The sequence below is a fragment of the Diachasmimorpha longicaudata genome, chromosome 3 (assembly GCF_034640455.1).
Source record: "Diachasmimorpha longicaudata isolate KC_UGA_2023 chromosome 3, iyDiaLong2, whole genome shotgun sequence".
In the NCBI taxonomy this organism is placed as follows: Eukaryota; Metazoa; Arthropoda; class Insecta; order Hymenoptera; family Braconidae; genus Diachasmimorpha; species Diachasmimorpha longicaudata.
The window spans coordinates 5,110,372-5,127,708 of NC_087227.1; the positions used below are offsets into that span (position 1 = coordinate 5,110,372).

At 34.5% G+C, this 17,337-nt stretch overlaps 4 protein-coding genes across 7 annotated transcripts; 1 reads left to right on the forward strand and 3 right to left on the reverse strand.

Annotated features, from left to right (window-relative positions):
* Positions 1 to 1,116: 1,116 nt before the first annotated feature.
* Positions 1,117 to 4,871, reverse strand: LOC135160155 (cytochrome b5-related protein-like). 3 transcript variants are annotated; one of them, XM_064116383.1, is made up of 6 exons: positions 4,722 to 4,871; positions 4,220 to 4,468; positions 3,709 to 3,976; positions 2,871 to 3,159; positions 2,160 to 2,375; positions 1,117 to 1,884 (listed from the first exon to the last, which is right to left on the reverse strand). In XM_064116383.1, exons 2-6 carry the CDS (start codon positions 4,451 to 4,453, stop codon positions 1,608 to 1,610), a joined length of 1,284 nt encoding a protein of 427 aa, XP_063972453.1. In that variant the 5' UTR covers positions 4,454 to 4,468; positions 4,722 to 4,871; the 3' UTR covers positions 1,117 to 1,607. The 3 variants fall into 3 exon arrangements, with proteins under 3 accessions (XP_063972453.1, XP_063972452.1, XP_063972451.1); XM_064116382.1 differs by having other exon boundaries at positions 4,220 to 4,498; positions 4,722 to 4,861; XM_064116381.1 differs by having other exon boundaries at positions 4,220 to 4,859.
* A 648-nt stretch (positions 4,872 to 5,519) lies between these two features.
* Positions 5,520 to 7,191, reverse strand: LOC135160166 (AP-2 complex subunit sigma). Its single transcript, XM_064116409.1, has 4 exons — positions 7,044 to 7,191; positions 6,608 to 6,757; positions 6,116 to 6,289; positions 5,520 to 5,829 (listed from the first exon to the last, which is right to left on the reverse strand). The coding sequence occupies exons 1-4, from the start codon at positions 7,044 to 7,046 to the stop codon at positions 5,728 to 5,730; spliced, it is 429 nt and encodes a 142-aa protein (XP_063972479.1). The 5' UTR covers positions 7,047 to 7,191; the 3' UTR covers positions 5,520 to 5,727.
* A 42-nt stretch (positions 7,192 to 7,233) lies between these two features.
* Trs33 (TRAPP subunit 33) lies at positions 7,234 to 12,589 on the forward strand. Its single transcript, XM_064116403.1, has 3 exons — positions 7,234 to 7,504; positions 8,121 to 8,550; positions 12,450 to 12,589. The coding sequence occupies exons 1-2, from the start codon at positions 7,379 to 7,381 to the stop codon at positions 8,520 to 8,522; spliced, it is 528 nt and encodes a 175-aa protein (XP_063972473.1). The 5' UTR covers positions 7,234 to 7,378; the 3' UTR covers positions 8,523 to 8,550; positions 12,450 to 12,589.
* LOC135160152 (cystathionine beta-synthase) lies at positions 8,764 to 17,037 on the reverse strand. 2 transcript variants are annotated; one of them, XM_064116375.1, is made up of 7 exons: positions 16,899 to 17,037; positions 16,728 to 16,819; positions 14,281 to 14,390; positions 12,403 to 12,752; positions 11,272 to 11,525; positions 10,525 to 10,795; positions 8,764 to 10,188 (listed from the first exon to the last, which is right to left on the reverse strand). In XM_064116375.1, the coding sequence occupies exons 2-7, from the start codon at positions 16,808 to 16,810 to the stop codon at positions 9,724 to 9,726; spliced, it is 1,533 nt and encodes a 510-aa protein (XP_063972445.1). In that variant the 5' UTR covers positions 16,811 to 16,819; positions 16,899 to 17,037; the 3' UTR covers positions 8,764 to 9,723. The 2 variants fall into 2 exon arrangements, with proteins under 2 accessions (XP_063972445.1, XP_063972447.1); XM_064116377.1 differs by having other exon boundaries at positions 16,728 to 16,816; positions 16,899 to 17,036.
* Positions 17,038 to 17,337: the final 300 nt, after the last annotated feature.

The window sequence follows — 17,337 nt, forward strand, 5'->3', positions numbered from 1 at the left end:
ATTAATGATAAGGTGGGACACGGGGGGTTGATGGATATGTTTCAGTAGTGAAGTTGTAAAAAGAGATAAGTCACTTCTTGCTGCTGTCCAGTTTTCGATGAATATCGTGAAATCTAGGGGAGATAGCAAACTTTTTGTCAGAACCTTTTTTGTGCGGCCAATGAAAAGCTACAATAAATGTTCTTACGAAAATTTCGCTATCTCCCTTAGATTGGGAGATATCACTAAAAAAGTCGACTTAAAAATGAGTCAATTTATTTTAACTCAGATGTCTAATTTTCTTTATATCAATAAATATTATTGAAGATACGGAATTATTGATAAACGGTTAATCAATTTTATTAGTCTGTACATTGTAATGAGTATGTAAATTTTATAAATAAATTTATGAACTTCCCCTGAAAATAAGGGCGAAGGGGATTGAAAGCTACGAAATAATTATTTTTATTTAAAAAATCGCCAAAATCAATTGGACTCTCCTAATTAATTCAGCCGAGGTAAGTGCTCAACACATTTGGAAACATCGTCAACATTATTCAATGACTATGTCTTATTATGTTACATTACTTCAATATTCGAGGCGCATCGAGGCGAAGCGACGCGCGATATCAGTTGCAGGGGTCGCCGCCACTACAAGCCCCTTGTTTCACCGATATGATAATAAAAGCGATAACCCCCCAATGAACCTTTTACCATCTATCATCGACCTCTTTAAATGTTGTACATGTTTCATTTCAACTTTTAATTAGTACAAGTGCATGCTTTATATCGTTATGACGATCACTCGCGCATCACTGACTATTAGAAAAATTATGAAACATTAAAAAAAAAAAAATTATGACATCACTTCCTGTAGTGAATGGCAAATTACTACACAAAGTAATATTTTACTACACGATAATTTTTAATAAATTATCCGCTTGATGAGATGAACAAATTCTAGACGGTGTGAACTCACATTTCCCTCACCGATTGCGGAATCGACGGGGAAATTTTATTCGCCCGAAACGTTCGTTTACGTGGGCTAATGAGGTATAAATTAATTTTTATCGTGTGTGTAAATGTCAATTGTGTGAAAAAAAATCCAACTATATTAGGAAAATAATTGTAAAAGTCTTTCTTGCTGTATCAGATACGTTTTATTAAGTAACTGCAGTTGTTAACAATTATCATTGGATAAGATAAAATAACACTTGGATATTTGAATGAAAATTAATCATGAAAATTCCAGTATTTTTGGAGGAATTTGATGCATTAAATCGTGCGCCACTCAATCGATAAATCGAGAATTTGCAGATCTATAAATCAATAGTATCTTTCTACACATCTGGACAGAAAGTTCGCATGTTACTCACTGATAAGCGGGAGGAAAGCGAGCATTTTCCGTTCTAGGGAGAAAAGTCTTAGCTAGAGAACTTCCCCTCCTAGACTGGAAAATGCTCACTTTGCTTCCGTTCTCCCGATAACAAATGCTCATATACAATTTTTCCTGTGCAGGCGTGTTGAAATGGTATATTATATACTATATTGATAGCAAGGAGGATGTATCGATTGTGATAGCCACATTTTTTTCCCCAAGATAATTAAATTTTTAAGAGAAGATCCTCTTATAGATAATTTTTTCGCGGTTTCACTCTTCGTAATTGTCTAAATTGCCCCTTGATGAGCTCCAAGGGTGAGAAATTGACCATGTTGATGCCAAATTCACGGCAAGTTTCCGTAAGGGCTGGTACACACAGATGTAAGTAACCATGATCGACTGTTGGCATCAGATGATGAAGACTGTGATGGCCGTATTGGGTCAGATTGAAGAAATAATTGTTATCGATTACATCACGATCTCTCACAGTGTCCAGCTCCAGTAATCCCCAATCGAGGTCATTCCTGAAAGAGCATTTCAGTGTAACAATTTTAAAGTTTTTTTATCCACTTGAATTCCGCTAATTTTTTAAACATTAAAATGTTCAAAAATTAACTATTAATTTTTTGAACATTTAAAACTGTATGATTTTACTGTACTGTTACCCATATATGTAAAATAAAAAATATAAAAGTGAAGGTATGTCCTCGTATGTGTTAGCAAAAATTAAAAAAACCAAACATTTAGGACCATGTCCCTTCGTGATAATTTGTTATTTTAATTATTTTAATTTGTTCACCTGGGATGATCGCCATCGTGGAAAATTTCGGGATGATGATGCGCTCCGTTGAGACCGATCGCGTGAAAAACAAAACTCGCGACGGCGATGATAAGCATCCAGTACTTAACAGTTATCGATAAATTCCCAGTCACATAGAACATCACTGTTGGAATTATGAATGGCACTATATCGCGGAATTCAAATTTCTGGCGCACCAAAAATACTTCTACGTATCTGAAAAAAAACAATTAATTGTTTAGAAAAGTGGAAGGGTTCTTACTCTCACGTCGATTGTCACAACATGTCATGTGGATAAAAATCATGGATTCATCCGTCAGTGAATTATTTCAGTTGGATTTTCAATTTCTACCACAAGATTCAAAAATATTAATGGAAATGCTCTGAAAATATTTTCAGGGCAAATCCCCTACGCAAAATTAATTCTTGACAGATTTTTTACGAAAATTCATTTTTGTTTTTTTAGGGAATATAAAATTCTGTACAAAACACCTGCAACATCCTCACATTCGTCAAAAACTCTTTGCTGCACTTGTTGAGTAGTATCCTATCACTCAGACGTTATTCGGTGATAAACAACGTGTTTTTACGATTTATTTTTAAAAAATGCTATCGAGATGGAAAATCTAGGGTGGTTGGGGGAGGTAGCTAGGGTGGTAGGGGATAAATAAATTCATGAATTAAGAAATGAAAAAAAATGTCAAATCTCACCTTTTCACTCCTTGTGAATGAAATACGACAAAATAGATGATCGGAGAATAGAGCCATGAGATCTTTCGTGATATTGTTGCTGGAATTTTTGGCAAATATTGCAGCAATGGCTCGAGGGACATTATTTCAAAATCCCAAATTGTATTTGGATACATGTGATGACTCATTGCATGAGTTATTCGCCATTCTCGGGATGACATCAGACACATGTCGAAATAGTACATTCGAAAATTATCGCGCATGTGGAAGTAGTTGTGAGCCGCTATTACTGTGAACGCCATCATGTTTCCTGAAAAAGTAGACTTTGTATATTTTCATTGTTATATGTTCGGTGGAATGGAACCAATCATGAACGAATTCCATGCACAGAAAGACAGTGATTTAAAAATTAATAAAATTGAGAAAGATTATTCAATGATTTGCAGATTGCGCGAAATGCTTGTATATAAATGTTTGTATTAGAAAATCCTAAAATTTCATTAATTTCACATGAACTCAGCAATAGAAAAACTCATTTTCATCCGACAAATCACATAAATCACACAAATCACAAATGACAAATCGCATAAATTGTTGAATTCCCATATTTCCCGCCATTAAAAATTGTATTTTACTTAAATTAATAAATAAACCTAAAATTCCATTCAATTTTTTTGCTGAAAGACAATTGAAGTTTTCCATTTCCAAAAATACAATGAAATTTTTTAAAGTTCTCCCTTACTTCACCGAAAAAGCTCCTCTGCATCCACTGATTTTCGGCTTTCTGACGAGAATTACAACTTTCTATCTGTTATTTCATTTATATTTAGTCTATTATTCAGGTGTTGAAATTTTTTACCTGCGATAATGAGTCCAAGTCGCGATTCTGTCATTGCCGTGATGACGCACAAAATTAAAGTTGCGATGGCCAGCGAATCAGCAAGTAAATTTGATTTAAAAGCTGGTCGATGAAAGTCAACGTCCTTCAGAGCAATGACCGCTCTCTCCTTGAATTTTTTATAAAATCCATTCTTATCAAACGTCAGGGGAATTGGTCTCGGTTCGACTGCATCGCGGATGTAAAATTTAGGCAATAATTTTTCCGCTTTGTCCGTCAAATGATGACTCTAAAAAATTAAGAAAATTAACAAATAATTGAGGGATGAAAACATTTTACGGAACTGTTAACTAATTTTTTCTCAACGTTTCGTCATTTTTCCTGAACAATTCATCATTTTTCCAGCCGTAATCGGTGAGGAACTGCGAATTCCGCAATTTTTGCGGAATCTTTATCTCCGTGTACCACTGGAACTGATGGAAGGGCAGGATAAAGACTAATTACGCGTAAATAATGTAATTATATGACTCACCTGGAACAATTCCGTAATATCAGTTCCTTTAGTGATAGTGAGCCACTCGGAGCCGCCAGGATGTTTGTTCAGGAAATTCGTGAGATCATACAGTCGATCATCGATCCTCCACAACCCTTCTGCCCCATCGAGCTTCCTCCTACCCTCCACCCATCCATCCCCCGTGGGTATTTTATCAAATCTCGCTGGAAACTCCGCCAACCCCGGAATCGAACTCGTCAACGTTGGCTTCATTATTTCGTCTCAAACCTTCAATTTTTCCACTTATTTATCTGTCTTCTAACTCAACAATATCACACAGAGTAAAATATTCAATAAAAATTCCATATCCTCCCCGTAATTCCGGAGTTAAGTGCAATTATAGGAAATTTTACGGAATTTTTCCGGTACGTTCCATAATTGTTATCTGAATCGCCAGTGAAAAATTATAATAATTTCAGGTAAAATTTCCCAGTCGATTCTGTAACCGGTTGTTGAACTGCTTCGGTAATTTTTACTCAACCTTTCGTCCGGAAAAATTCTTTCCAGATTCAAACAAGAATTATTTCAATGACATCACGAAGATGGATAAATTATGTTAAATTTTTTAAGCAACAAATGCACTCGCAATCAGCTATTTTACCGCACAGCAAATTCGAGAATGGAAGCTGTTTCTTATATACTACCCCTCCGTTACTGAGATATTTCATTGACATTGAAAATAATGAGTCTGACCTCTTGGTGATAATCTCAAGTTGCTCATGATAGAAAATAATTTATGTAACGAGGGATATAACAATGCGTTAATACGAAAGGGAGGTGGGGGTAGAGCGAATTGAGGAGCAAAACGAGGCATTAGAAAAAAGAAGAAAAATTTTATATTTTTTGAATGCATTCAACAGATGGGGAAGGGGTAAACTGTTGATGGTAGTGGGGGAATGGTGAGCGGGGAAAAAGGAGGAAGTGTGACGGGTGGAAATGTTGGCTGCTGTATATAGTTTTTGGAAAATTTTTGCGATCGAAATATCAATATAGTTATCGTAGTACTCAGCGTAGAGAAATTTTTGTCTCGGGGGTCTTCCAGAAATGTTTAAAACAATCCTCGAAATATCTTCGTAAGATTCCCTAGTGATCAGAAAAACAATTTCTGCCAGCGGATAATAAAGATCCAACATTTCTCGTCAGGTGAGCTCACCTCTCAATTGTCAATAAAGCTCTGAGAATTGATGGAGATATTACAATTAAAATGGTGAACGTAGCAGCGAGAAAAAATATTAAAAGATAGTAATGTCATTTTCGAAAAGATCAATCAAAAATCGAATTTAAAATTTACACTTCATACCTTTTATTAATCTTAAACTAAATAAATACTCAAAGCACATTTGATCAAAAGTTCAACTTCGAAGAAATCAAAAATCTGATAGTAACAAAAAATTACTTATACTGAAGGAGATTCTTAATGGATTTGAGTACGAGGGGATGAGAACAAGTGGGACTGGAATGATACAATTTATTGGGATTTGCAGTCACTACTCTAAGGAATTTAACATCAAAAGTTGCTTGAGGACTTTCGTCTGGCTGGTTTCCCGTATCTCTCCAGCAAGGAACATCTCGTCTACTACTGTGTACACCTGGAATAGAATAACATTATGAAATAATGTGGATGAACAACATAGCAGATGGAAAGGGTTCACGCTCATTCGAATTAAACAGTATAGTCTAGATTTGTAGTATCCCTTATCAATATTTTTTTTCCTTCGTAAAATGTGGTTCAAATACAGCAAATATCATTCCGTTTTTTCATTTTTCATTTTGATTTTTACTCATATAATTTTCCCTCCCAAGTGGGAGGGAAACTTTTCAATTAATCGCGAAGAAATTGTCATAAAAGGTGTTATAAGACTATTATCATCTCACCTTATAAAAATTGAAGACTAGATCCAACTCACAAACATTGTGGAAGTACTCGTTAAGTACTTCAACGAAATTATGAATAGCTTCCAAGTAGCATAAATTGTTGTCGTTGACATCAACGCAGATGCAGAAATACAATCCTGCATATCTTCTGTACACAATTTTGAAGTTACGAAACTAAAATTGAAACCAAAAATCAATCAGTTAGTTGACTTTCAATCTCGTGTGACTTGAAATCACACATCAAATATTCACCCATTTCAAACCAATTCAGTTCATCCAATTTCTCAGGTAATTACGATTTAGTTAAATTACTTATTTGACATAAATAAAACCACTAAAAACTCCAGTCTAAAGGAAAATGAATGAAATGAAATACATAAAATCTTGAATATTATTCATTTCGATAATGTAAGTATCCTTGTAAATTCTGACAATTGTTTAGTCGACGATAAGTCCAGGAATGAGAGAAACGACGACAACAGGTCAACTAACCTCAACAAAATTCGTGTGTTTGGCGTCTCGTACAGTGACCACAGCATGCACTTCCTCAATTAATTTCTGCTTCTCATCATCATCGAAGTTCATGTACCATTTTGCTAATCTGGTCTTTCCAGCTCTGTTTTGAATTAAAATGAATCGAATCTACAAAAGAAATCAGATGACAATTATCATTTCTCCCAACGCAGTACCTTGTAATGATCACACCATTAAAAAATTATCTAATTTGAAGGACGTAACTCCTCCCTAGTTAACAATACATCAACTAATTAAACCACGATAAGAAGTCTGATTGCCATCAAGGCTGTCAAAATCTTATCAACTGCTCCAAAAGTCTCTCCATCACTCCACCGAGTTTCTCGGGTTTGCTCTCCAAAAAAACCCCAAAGATACTTTTGTTTCACTTTTAATTAGTTGTTACTATATTTACCATTGTTGGGACGTTCTAATAATGATCGTCAACTTCCAATAACGTGAATTTTCTATGTCCAAGATGAGAGATGTCCGCCCTCCAAGTCCACAGCTTTTGACTCTTCAGTAATCAAAACCCCAGTGTTTGCGCCTGCGCCTAACGATAAATCACTAGCAAAATCCCTAGAATTGTCAACGTCAAAAAATGTGGGTGATGGGTGACAGAAACGTGTTGAACGGCTGATAGATAGTTGTTACATGTAATCACTGGTTGTTGTTGACGTTATAAGTGTCTTTGGGGATTTTTTAATAAATATCAAACTGGATAAGACGAAGAATCCATTGAAATTCATCATGAAACCGCAATTAGGGGAATCTAAACCGAATTCCGGTAACTCCGGAGAGGCTGATGAATGTTTGTTCGAGTATTTACATGCAGAAATTGTCAACTATGTCACGAGTACCAGTACAACTGCTAAGGTGAATTTTTAAAATGTCAATTAACATAAACAAGTCAATATCTGAATGATGATTAGTGTCGAGGTGCTTTAAACTTCAATGAAATTATGAGGAGTGGGGTAAAATCAACAACAAAAAAATATTCATAATTCAAGAACCTATTTGTCAATCCAAAAATGTTTAGCTTTATTATAAAGGAAAGGAATTGAACGTTTCACTATAAAACCATAAAAAAACAGGTTCCATTGACAAAGCAAAATAGTCGTCCTTTCTTATCGCATAAAAACTTAATCACTTTAATTAAATAAATCATATGCTTAATCATTTGTCCTATTAATCAGTATTAAATAAATAAAAAAAGTATGGTCCAGACGTTCAGAAAATAAATTTTTGCCTTCAACAAACTATTTCTCAAATCATTTATTCTTTGTTTCATTATTTTACCTTCAAATCTTTTTTTTCTATCCCTTAAAATATTCTTCAAGGCACGAAAATCATCAGATCTCCATTTAGATATTTATTCTACTTTATATCTGACCATGAAATTGAATTTAACCATTTAGCCACTGACCCATAATCAAAATTGAAATATTTCAACTAAATGACACTGATGCAAAATAAATTCATATATTAACAGGATGGTGAAGAAGACTTATCTAAGTTGGAGTGGATGGGCTTCGGTGTTGGATATCGAGTGATAGAACGATTAACCAGAGAGTGGACACGATTCAAGGACGAGCTCGACATGATCAAGTTCATCTGCACTGATTTTTGGTCTAGTCTTTACCAAAAACAAATCGATAACTTGAAGACTAATCATCATGGAACGTATATGCTGCAGGACAATGCATTTCGTTTATTAGTACACATCGGTACCAAAGACAGTAAACAGTATTTACGTGAGTGCCCGAAACTATTGGCTTTTACCTGTGGACTATTGAGGGGAAGTCTTGCGAATCTAGGAATTATCAGTGTTGTTAAAGCAGAGATATCTTCCTTACCTAGCTGCAAGTTCCATATCGAGGTCCAGAGAGTTTAATTAATTTTTATTGAAAATGTAAAACGCGGTAAGGAAATTTTAATTCTAAATTTTCTCTTCAATAACACAGAATCCCAGAAACAATGAAATTTTCCGTAGCAATCAAAATTTCATCCAACTCTGGAATCCTGAGATATTTATCGAGAAAAATTTTTTTTTGTTGAATTACTTAATTTTGTTTTTGGTGAATTAAGGGGATTGAGGATTGGTTTATCACTGAAGATGATTGAACACACACATGTAAATCATTCAGAGTTGTCATTTAATATCATATTATAATATTAGGATGTACAATATATTTAAGAACAATAAGATTCTCTTACCACAAAATCTATGTTTACTACATGAATTTCAGTAGAAAATGAAAATAGTGTATTTAAAAAATGGGGTAAACGTCGAAAAATGGCGGGTCTATGGTATAAATTTCCGTGTAAAAGATTTCAACAAAGGGAAATTGACATTAATAACAAGTGTAAAGGGAGAAAATTGACAATTTTTCGTTCATGTGATGCAACAAATATCTCTGACAACTTGCAGCATGTTGAGAGATATTTTTTAAACGCTTCCTGATACATAAAAATGTTCTCCAATATTTCCTTCTGAACCATTTTTTCTGATAAAATACATCGATAGTCATGAGATCTTGTCCTTATCAATGATTCGAAGAACAAAATTTATGAATTTATATAAATTGAGTGATTTTAGTACAAAAAGTCAAACAGCCGACGGAATATACAATGGAATTTAAACATAACTTTCGTTAAATAATGCTTCAGCCCCTTTACAAAGAAAACACTCAAATATCTCTGGAACAAATTAAATGCTTATAAAAAAATATCACACGAAATCTCTTGTTCAGAATTTCGTAAACATTATAAGAGCTTCATGCACATATTTATAAAAAAATGTTGAATTATTTGACCATTCAAACGTATATCCACTGGATTTGTCCTGATACCTATTATTTTCAATGGAATGATTCAACTGAATAACTCAATTTCTATGAATTTTTCAATGGAATTATGATTTCTTATAAGAATTTCCCTCAGACGAAACTTCTTCGCAATTTCGATGTAATTATCACATGTTATAAACCTCCAAAGAACGTCCGGTCAGAATTTTTTCAAAGTAATGTTTATAGAGAAGCAAATTTTGATGCTTCTCCCTTTACAATGGTCTTATCGATATTATCAGCCGGGGTTTAGACAGTTCCATTGGTTCCACTAGTTCCATTACTCTGAGATTCATGGCTTTTCGATATATATTCTAAGATCATCTTTTGAGTGACGATTCCAATCAACTTAGAATTCTGGCTCTCGTCGATAATCGGCACGAAAGATTCTTTCTCGAGAATACGAGAGACTCGTCCAAGTGTCGCATTAACATTGACTTTCGTGAAGCTATAGGAAATAAATTTGTTGGCGGGATCGGTTTTCTTGGCAGAGCCATTGATCAACTCTGTCATTACAGTATTCGAAGTGATGAATCCTTTGATCTGCTCATTATTGTTGGTTATTGGAATGAAATCAGTCCCCTGGGTCTTGAGAATGTGGAGGGCCTCTTGGCAGGTCGTATCGTTCTCTAAAGGTGAGGGTTTTGAGAGGGGGAGGGACGATACTGGTAGCGTCCACCACCATTTGTTCTCTTCGACTGGCTCTGGCGGTGGCTGAAACATTTTTTGACATTATAATTTGCAGTGAAGAAACAAATTTATATTTCAAAGTGCAATGAGGCACATATGATGCCATAAAAAATATGCCAGACCCCCAACGCGTGTGGAATTTTAGCCTTCGACTCGGAAGGCGGTTTTGCATGTGGAGAAAGGCGATCTATTTACAGGACTCGGTCAAATCTATTGTTAGTGCATAAATTTGTATAAGATACGCCTGTTTAAACGTGAAATCTCGTGAAAGGATAGTTTTTATTTTCTTTTTATCGTCGAAAGTTCCTCTTTGTCCCAGCTTTCCCTACAAAAATATAATTATGGAAATGTGAATTTTACCATGAATCCTCTCCCTTCCATCCAATGATTGGAGACCAACTTGGTCATGTAATTTCGAATGCCATCGGGGAGAATAACGAGAACACGTTTATCAGCTGGCAGATCTTTGGCGAATTTTAGAGCGGATATACAGGCAGCACCACTGCTACCACCGCACAGGAGTCCCTCTTCCTTGATCAGTTGACGAGACATGTTGAGGGCCTCATGATCATTGCTCTTCATCCAATGGTCGATGACTGAGTGATCCAAGACAGTTGGAATGAAGTCATATCTATGAAGAACATGATACATATTAAGTCTCAACAGTTTTAAGAACATTCATTTGGTTTTATTTCAATAGTCTTTTGACTTTTAACATTAATTTATTGAGGAATCCTGCCAAGATATGAGATAACGATATCATGATAATTATTATTTGAGGAATATATTCTCAAAATTTCAAGTCTCTAATTTCTTTCTTTTCATTCCCATAAAATTATTGTGAAAGTCCAATAAGAAATGGTACTTTTGTAATTAGTTCGGCAATTTATTTTCATCATAAGGAACTGTTTTACAAGCAGTAGACTCTCTCAAAAGATTATGAATATTATCAAAAAGAGACGAAAAGCAATAGTTAATGTCTGGATTTTTTTTAACATTCCCAGAAGAAAAATCTTGCATTGCATCCAGCGATTAAACTATTTGATAAGACGCAGTACATCAGCTTATCATTTTATTTAACAATATTGAACGCAGTAATCTATTTACCCAATTCCTTCCACATCGTAGTACGTGACGTTTGTATCGTTCAAATTCTCCGGTCGGGCGAGAATAGATCCAACAGGATCAACTCCAACTATTTCAGTTCTAGGCGATAGCTCTTTGATTTTACGACCAATTCCACTTATGGTACCACCAGTACCAGCCCCAACCACTATGTAGTCTACTTTTCCATCTACTTGCTCCCAAATCTCGGTAGCGGTTTGGTCGTAATGGGCCAGAGGATTTCCGGGGTTAATGTACTGTCACAAACAGTTTATTATTAGCGGTAAATCGGAGAAGATAAATAAAACAGTTTATTTGCATGAAAAGGAGGTCGAAGCACGTTCCAGCCCATTTCTTCGGTAGCTGTCATTCATACTTTCAAAAGCTTTTTTCTTCAGCATTGAAATTCTATGTACAATGTTTACCCGCTAAAAAAAAGAGTTGAATGCAAATCTTCAGTGATATAGTTTAAGGATTTTTTAATCACGGATCATTTTGAGCTTAAAATGCAGGGAATGTTATCAATGACATCACAGTATACACAATCCCATGCCGATAAAATCGTTCTTTTTTAATTTGCTGTATATTCTTTTCACTAAAATAAACCATTCACTTTGGAATCACTCAGTAAAAGAAACGCTAAGTCAGATAAATGTTTACATAATTAGTTGATAAATACCTATGAACCTAAGAGAGAATGGAAGATTTTTATACCACTGTGAGAGCAAAGAAAACGACCTTCAGGAAAATTTGAAAATTTCCATTAGATAAATTATTAAAAAATGCTATTCTTCTTCCTTGCAAATGCTTTTTATCTTTTGCGGGAAATTTTATGGATAAATTTACGATCAAAAAACATTGAGTCTGTTTTTTCCATTCATAATTTCAATTGTGTTCCTGACCCCCTGTCATTTTATCCTCAATATTTCCTACTCAAGGTAATTTCGTAACGACGAAAAACGTAAGACATAAATTATTCCTTTTACCCGGAAAGAATGAGTCATGAACCGATAAAAATTACACGAACAATTATCACAGATTTCGAAACTATTGCCATTACTAACGATAAAATAATCATCGAATTCATTATTCGAGTTAGTACCACGTAGAAGCGCTAAAAATATCGACATTTACCTGATTTAAAATTACGCTGTTTGGAATTTTCTTCTTGAGTTTTTCAGCAACACTGATGTGACCTTCGGGGCTATTCCACGCAGCTTCAGTCGGTGTACGAACAATCTCAGCACCCAATACTTGAAGAGTATAAAGTTTTTCGTTGGACATCTTTTGAGGCATCACTATTATGCATCTGTATCCCTTGACTGCTGCAGCCATAGCAAGACCAATCCCAGTGTTACCACTGGTGGGTTCGATTATCGTAGAGCCAGGCTTGAGAATTCCCTTGTCCTCCGCTTCCTGGACCATTCGATAACCAATTCGATCCTTCACGGATCCTCCAGGATTGAGGAATTCACATTTTGCAACTAGAAGAGAAAATTAATGTCGTCAAATCAATTGATTTATATTTAGTTTTCGCATTGTCGGAGGTACATAAAATTGAAATGTTATGAAAAAATTATCCCAAAATTTGTTTTATGGCCCTTAAAGGTTTCTCCAAGAGAAGAATGTCGACAATCGATCGGATATGGAATTTGGGAATTGACTGGGTATCACTCCGAAGATGTTTATTAATGTAATGGATGACTAAGTTATTAATTTCGAAAATAACTACGTAGCGAACTTTTATATGAGAGAGGAATTTTGAAAATTTATCGTAAACATCTTCAGTTCAAAAATATTCGATGATGTAAAGCCACGTGTGATCCCTTAACAATTAATCAATTCCATCGTGATTGAGATATCTATTTATGTCATCAATCTCGAATTTTCATTCATTTTTTTGCCATATCTTGATTTAAAGAATAGCTCTGGAGTGGAGAGCTTTACGCAAAAATGTTGGAAGGCCTCTCTTAGCGTTTAAAATTTCATACATTGAATATTTGCTGACAATTCACCGCGACTCTTCACGGTAAAGGATCAAGTGTGCTCCAAAGACATAAAAAAAATGAAAATGATATCATCAATTTTTTACTGCAAATGAAAGATTGAATTACCCCCAGCATTTTTTAAAGCAATTCATTCGATTGATGAGGGAAAAGTCTATTGATTCGTTCAATCCTGACAATTCACCGTAAAAACCTTCACGCGGAAGATAACCGAGGAGCGATGAGTAAACACATCTTCGGATTGCATCATCTCGCAATTAAATCAATTATTCATACCATAAATTTTTGTCTTAACTCGCAGCGTATTATTTAACCCGAGAATTCAAGCATTCAATCTTCTAATCATTTTTATAATTCGATACAACGAATCTCAATTGGAAATTCGTGAGCTATCGTCAATGGGTGAATCATTTGGAGCGCTTGCCACTATAATAATCATCTTTACGCTTTTAGTAAATGCAAAGATCATGGAAAACTAGAGAAAGTTTTTCGAAAACATGATCATATTTGGAATCGTCAGGTTTTGCTTAATTAAATTATCGTTTATGTTAGAAAACAAATTAGAATATGAGACTTTAGTTCAGTGTCTTATGGGAAAATTAACATTTTTGCTGTAGCCAAAGATTATCCGTTCAGGAAAACAAACTTTATTTACTTGTTAATAATTTTATTGTAAAATACCGAGTCCAGCATATCAGTTATCTCTTCATTTAATTCATGTGATTGAAAGACACAATTTTTCTCCGGAAACCACATTAAAGTCACTCATCCATGTACTCATTACCTACCAGGCGATAATGTTTATGAATTCATCGACGTAGTAAACTTGCCATTGCATAAGGTAGTAATTTTTTTTGCTGGTATGAGATGTTCAAAAGGCGAGGAAAATTACTGATAGAAAATTCAAGAGAAAAGGAATTCCATTTTTTGAAATTGAACATTCAAATTATCTTTTTAATAAAATATATATCATATAAAATATTAAATTATGTTCTTGAATACTCACAAACTTCGCACTTGACTCCATGTAACTTCGGTACTTTGTTTAGCCTCACGACTGGTGTCTGTCCGATGACTTCTAAAATGTCGGGTAAAACCTTTTTTCGATTGTTCAAACTGAAAACGATTGATTTATCAGTGGCAATGAAACGGGTCATTTATGAGTATAAATTATCTTGGAAAACGTATGTTGAAAAATAATTAAACAATTATACTTTTTTACATAGCAATCATTTGCTATGAATAATTCATAATTACGGATTTTCCATCATAAAAATCAATTCCTTTGAATTATTATAAATTTATTCACATTCAGCATTGTACCAGACATGGATTTGATCATATAAAAAAATGGGATTTTTCAAAGTTGAAACAATTTTAACTGCTCAGATACGAAAAAGCAAAATATAACAAAAATCCCATTTTTATATAAAAGGTGCCAATGATGTTGCATGTCGATGACTTTTGTTTCAAGTTTATCATTTGACAGTGATTGAATCTCTCTATACTGCCAGCCATTTATAACTGTTAAAGATACTTGGATATCCTTAAATAGCATGGAATAAACTGTACTGCGGAAGTCCACAGATCACTAGAAACGTCCACAAAACGGGATTTCTCAAGTGCAAATTATTTATGTGAAACATCGCAATGCTCAACTTATACAACAATTTATTTATAGCAAATCCAGATTCGTTGACTATTACCTCCATCCATCAACAGTTAATGAATTATGTTTATAGTGAAGAAGCCTTGATTCGTTAACTATTCTCCAATCGGGGTAATAGCTAAGAAGTCTCGTTTGATGCAACATACACGGAGAGAAAAATCTAGTAAAACAAAATGATTGTTTTCACTCAACCAATCGGTCTTGTTTAATACTCCCAACGAAATAATTCATTGATGTAACGAAATATGTCAGTACTTTTAGAGGATTATGTGATTAAACTGTATGCTACAATCGTTGATTCTGGTGGCTCCAAACATGAACCTCATGCTTCAATCAAATGAAGGTCCGAATCTATGGTAATTGGTTCGTATTCCGTGAATACTTCATCGAATTTTAATAGTTATTTGAATGTATCGCCTTTCGTTGATCTGAAAATTTATTGCAGGCGATATCAATGGAATCGAATGTAATAAGAAATTTTTAATGAAGTAATTACCCGTTTTTAACGGAATATTTTATTATCAAACAATAGAATTCTATGTTTATAGGAAAGAATATGCATCTAACAAGATAGATTTCATTGAATACGCGATATTTTTCTCTCAGTGGATAGAAATTGATTAAAAATGACTAAATAACTTTCATCACTCAGAGAGTGTGACACTGTCCAACAGATGCTTATCACAAATGAGATACAATTGTCCAAATATCACACTAATTAAATCAACGTTGTAAAATACCACATGGCTAAATATCATACGACGACCTCAATGCTAGCAGACTTCGTTAGCAGACAGAATTTAAAAAAGTGAGCAGAAATCGTCGTTGGTCATTGGTCAGTGGCAATTTGCATAATTTAAAAGCATTGTCTTCGGACTTGATTTTTCAGTGACGAAGGTCACTCTTCCTCTCGCATAAAGAAATCAATTCTGCCAATCAAGTAATGTTATTTAATCACAAAGAAAATATTTTTCGGGGTTTAAAGTCAGCTAGCCTGAATAATTCCTTTAGTATAACCAATGGTATTATGATGTGATGGTATCTCTTCCTTTCTACCCAATATCATTTTGATAATCGATAGCTTCATGAGGAAATATCTGTTATGCTCTAGATTTGATTAATTGCGTTATTCTTGAATATATAGACAGGATCGTCAGCACATTTGTGAGCGTAACTGAATTACCCTGATCAAGTGACGAAACTTAAACAATAAATATATGACTTGAGAAGTTATTTGAATATGCGCAACGATTAATTAAATAGTTTAGTTATCGTGAAAAAAATATTTTTTGTAGAAATTTGATAGACTCCTCGGCAATATTTTCGATTGAGCATTACAACAGAATCACTCATTACGCCAGACAAAATTAAAATTGGATAAATGTTCTTTTAACACGATTTGGAAGAAAAAATAAATTATCAACAAATTGAAGTCAACTCATTGTAAGAAAAATCGTGTGACTCTTCAACAATATTTCCAATCATTATTGTTGGAGCAAGATAACTTTATTACAACACATTAATTAATCGTACAAAGAGATGTCCCATAAAACAATTTATAGCACTACAAATCTTTGACATATCAATCAACAATCAGCTCCAATCACAAACTTTCCACAATGAAAAAATAAATAAATAAACAGTCGACTTATCGACGTCAAGACACCTTCCACCCCAATTACCACTCGCTCATTAAATCAAATTATCGCACCTCCCCCTCATGCTACTCCCCCACTTTAAGAAATGTATAATCAAAATAAAATAATCGCAGTCATTGGACTTACACGTCACGTTTAATATGCGGTGAATTCGCTCCATTCCGTGTCCACGTGCATTGAGAAGGAGTATTGGGTTCATGAGCCTCCATTCTGGGCTGCTGAGGGTCATCAACCAGTTGACGATTTTAAAAAATCACGAGAACGGTTTGAGCTTGGAAAAAATTACAAGTTCCTTACCTGTTGTCTTCAGTTGGCGGTGATTACTAGGTGTGGGTTATTAAGATTCACAACAACAATCAGTGGACAGACTGAAGAATATCTCAAGAACACGTTGAATTGAACTTGTGTGGAGGCAAAACGCCAGTCAGGTTCTTATACGCTTGCTCCCCGAAATAGGCACATTTTCGACGAAGTGGGGGTTGAATCGGTGGAAGGGGGACCTGCGAGATGTTGCCTACGACGCTTGTGCACGATAAACACCTGGCGAAACTCACAAAATATTCTGGCAGAATTATCGTAGACGAAAATCCCATTTTTGTCACTTTCAGACAGTTTCAGTCACACTTTGTTCATGAAATTGCATCATTTTGATAGGAGAAATATTTCTAATGGCAATAATTATTTGACTATTTATTATTTAATTATGATTTTCATATGATAAGCTAAATTGTGCTAA

Excerpts from the sequence above, each read along its gene's own strand:
- Trs33 (XM_064116403.1), top strand. The coding sequence starts at position 7,379 with ATGAAACCGCAATTAGGGGAATCTAAACCGAATTCCGGTAACTCCGGA. Across the intron at positions 7,505-8,120 it reads GTACCAGTACAACTGCTAAG|GATGGTGAAGAAGACTTATC; the intron begins GTGAATTTTTAA and ends ATATATTAACAG.
- LOC135160155 (XM_064116383.1), bottom strand. The coding sequence starts at position 4,453 with ATGAAGCCAACGTTGACGAGTTCGATTCCGGGGTTGGCGGAGTTTCCA. Across the intron at positions 3,160-3,708 it reads ACTTGGACTCATTATCGCAG|GAAACATGATGGCGTTCACA; the intron begins GTAAAAAATTTC and ends CTACTTTTTCAG. Across the intron at positions 1,885-2,159 it reads CACGATGGCGATCATCCCAG|GAATGACCTCGATTGGGGAT; the intron begins GTGAACAAATTA and ends ATGCTCTTTCAG.
- LOC135160166 (XM_064116409.1), bottom strand. Across the intron at positions 6,290-6,607 it reads AACACACGAATTTTGTTGAG|TTTCGTAACTTCAAAATTGT; the intron begins GTTAGTTGACCT and ends TTTCAATTTTAG. Across the intron at positions 5,830-6,115 it reads TAGTCTTCAATTTTTATAAG|GTGTACACAGTAGTAGACGA; the intron begins GTGAGATGATAA and ends ATTCTATTCCAG.
- LOC135160152 (XM_064116375.1), bottom strand. The coding sequence starts at position 16,810 with ATGGAGGCTCATGAACCCAATACTCCTTCTCAATGCACGTGGACACGG. Across the intron at positions 14,391-16,727 it reads CCGCATATTAAACGTGACGT|TTTGAACAATCGAAAAAAGG; the intron begins GTAAGTCCAATG and ends AATCGTTTTCAG. Across the intron at positions 12,753-14,280 it reads TGGAGTCAAGTGCGAAGTTT|TTGCAAAATGTGAATTCCTC; the intron begins GTGAGTATTCAA and ends TTTCTCTTCTAG.